We start from the raw sequence: 1,498 nt of genomic DNA, 5'->3' as shown, positions 1-1,498 counted from the left end.
TATCGTCTAATTTAAATCAGTTGAAGTTAATCCCATTGATTTACGCGGCTAGGTAACTTTAGGCCAGCAAACACGTAGATTTATAACGGTATAGGAATGCTAAAACAGTGTGTAGCTAGCTAATGTAACGTTAGCTGCCGGGCTAAATGTTAGCTACGAGTATTGGGCCTTTTAAAAGGAGGTCCCGCAGTAAGTGGGTTAATGTTTACTTTTGATCTAACGTTAGTTAACACATTTTTATGGCTGGGGCATTGATTGGTCATCTGTGTGTCATTGTGTATTGTGCATTATAAAATCATCCATCCTGTAGCTGTCATAGTTTACACAAGTAACGAGTCTGATGTCAGCTGGAGACAATCCTTTTAATGTTATGAATCTCATGTCAGCTTTCAGAATTTGTACGTTTTTTCTATTGAAGCAAATTTGTATGTCTAAAGGGTGTGTTTAAATATGTAACAATATCACAATACCCCTTTCTACACTAATACCCAAGGCTACATAGACACTCACCTTAAATGGCACAGTGGTTAGTTACATCAGATCTTGTGTATTGGTAAAAGGTCTGTGTGCAACTTCTGTCTAGCATTCAGTCACTCTTCAGCTGCTGTGAATAACTAGACTACTAATAAATATCCAGTGTTTAACCACTTATATGTGTTCCAGGCATGATACAAATTGCTAGACACAAACACTGTGCTCAGCATTGTATTTAGAAATTTCACTGTCTTCATCTAATAGCAGTTCTATACAGCTATAGTTAGTAATTATAGAGGTGTTTTGGGCCTGACTTTGTCCAGAATTTGATATCCTCTCTGACTCTTGTAGCTGATGTTTCCTCTCCTGTGTCCTCTGCTGTCTGTAGGGCTGACCTGATGGAAACAACAACATCCAGCTGCTTCACCCTGTTCCTGCGTCATCACAGCTCCATCGGATAGAAGGACCCTCCCCCCCGTCTGCACCCCCCCACCACCCCCGCCCCCCGAGCCCACCTTTCAACCAGCTCTGGACTAATATCCACCCCTCTCCCTACAAACAAACCCACCCTCACACACGCACGCACACTTTCCTCCGTCACTGCCACCTCTTCTTCCTCCTTCCTGCACCACAATCTCCCTTTACCACATATATACACACACAAACACACGCTCCACATCTATCTACCCCCTCAAACCAGAAAGCCCTTACCCCCCAAAAAAAGAGACAATGTACTGCCTACAGTGGCTGCTTCCAGTGCTGCTCATCCCCAAGCCGCTGAACCCAGCGCTGTGGTTCAACCACTCCATGTTCATGGGCTTCTACCTGCTCAGCTTCCTGCTGGAGAGGAAGCCCTGCACCATCTGTGCCTTGGTCTTCCTGGCCGCCCTCTTCCTCATCTGCTACAGCTGCTGGGGCAACTGCTTCCTCTACCACTGCCAGGACGCCTCGCTGCCCGACGCCGCCCACGACCCAGCGATCGTCGGGACCTAGGGGAGAGAGAGAGAGAGAGAGAGAGAGGGAG

At 46.5% G+C, this 1,498-nt stretch overlaps 1 protein-coding gene across 1 annotated transcript; it reads left to right on the top strand.

Moving 5' to 3' along the window:
- Positions 1 to 866: 866 nt before the first annotated feature.
- blcap (bladder cancer associated protein) lies at positions 867 to 1,498 on the top strand. The gene has a single exon (XM_071514666.1). It carries the CDS (start codon positions 1,204 to 1,206, stop codon positions 1,465 to 1,467), a length of 264 nt encoding a protein of 87 aa, XP_071370767.1. The 5' UTR covers positions 867 to 1,203; the 3' UTR covers positions 1,468 to 1,498.

The sequence above is a fragment of the Centroberyx affinis genome, unplaced genomic scaffold (assembly GCF_046629955.1).
Source record: "Centroberyx affinis isolate AG114_WGS23_722 - 3 ecotype Tasmania unplaced genomic scaffold, CSIRO-AGI_Caff_v1 ptg009480l_1, whole genome shotgun sequence".
NCBI classification, from domain to species: domain Eukaryota; kingdom Metazoa; phylum Chordata; class Actinopteri; order Beryciformes; family Berycidae; genus Centroberyx; species Centroberyx affinis.
The sequence above is the reverse complement of the archived record's forward strand: the minus strand, read 5'-3'. Positions and strand labels throughout refer to the sequence as shown.

What these genes read in the sequence shown, in the direction of transcription:
- blcap (XM_071514666.1), top strand. Translation starts at nt 1,204, where the DNA reads ATGTACTGCCTACAGTGGCTGCTTCCAGTGCTGCTCATCCCCAAGCCG.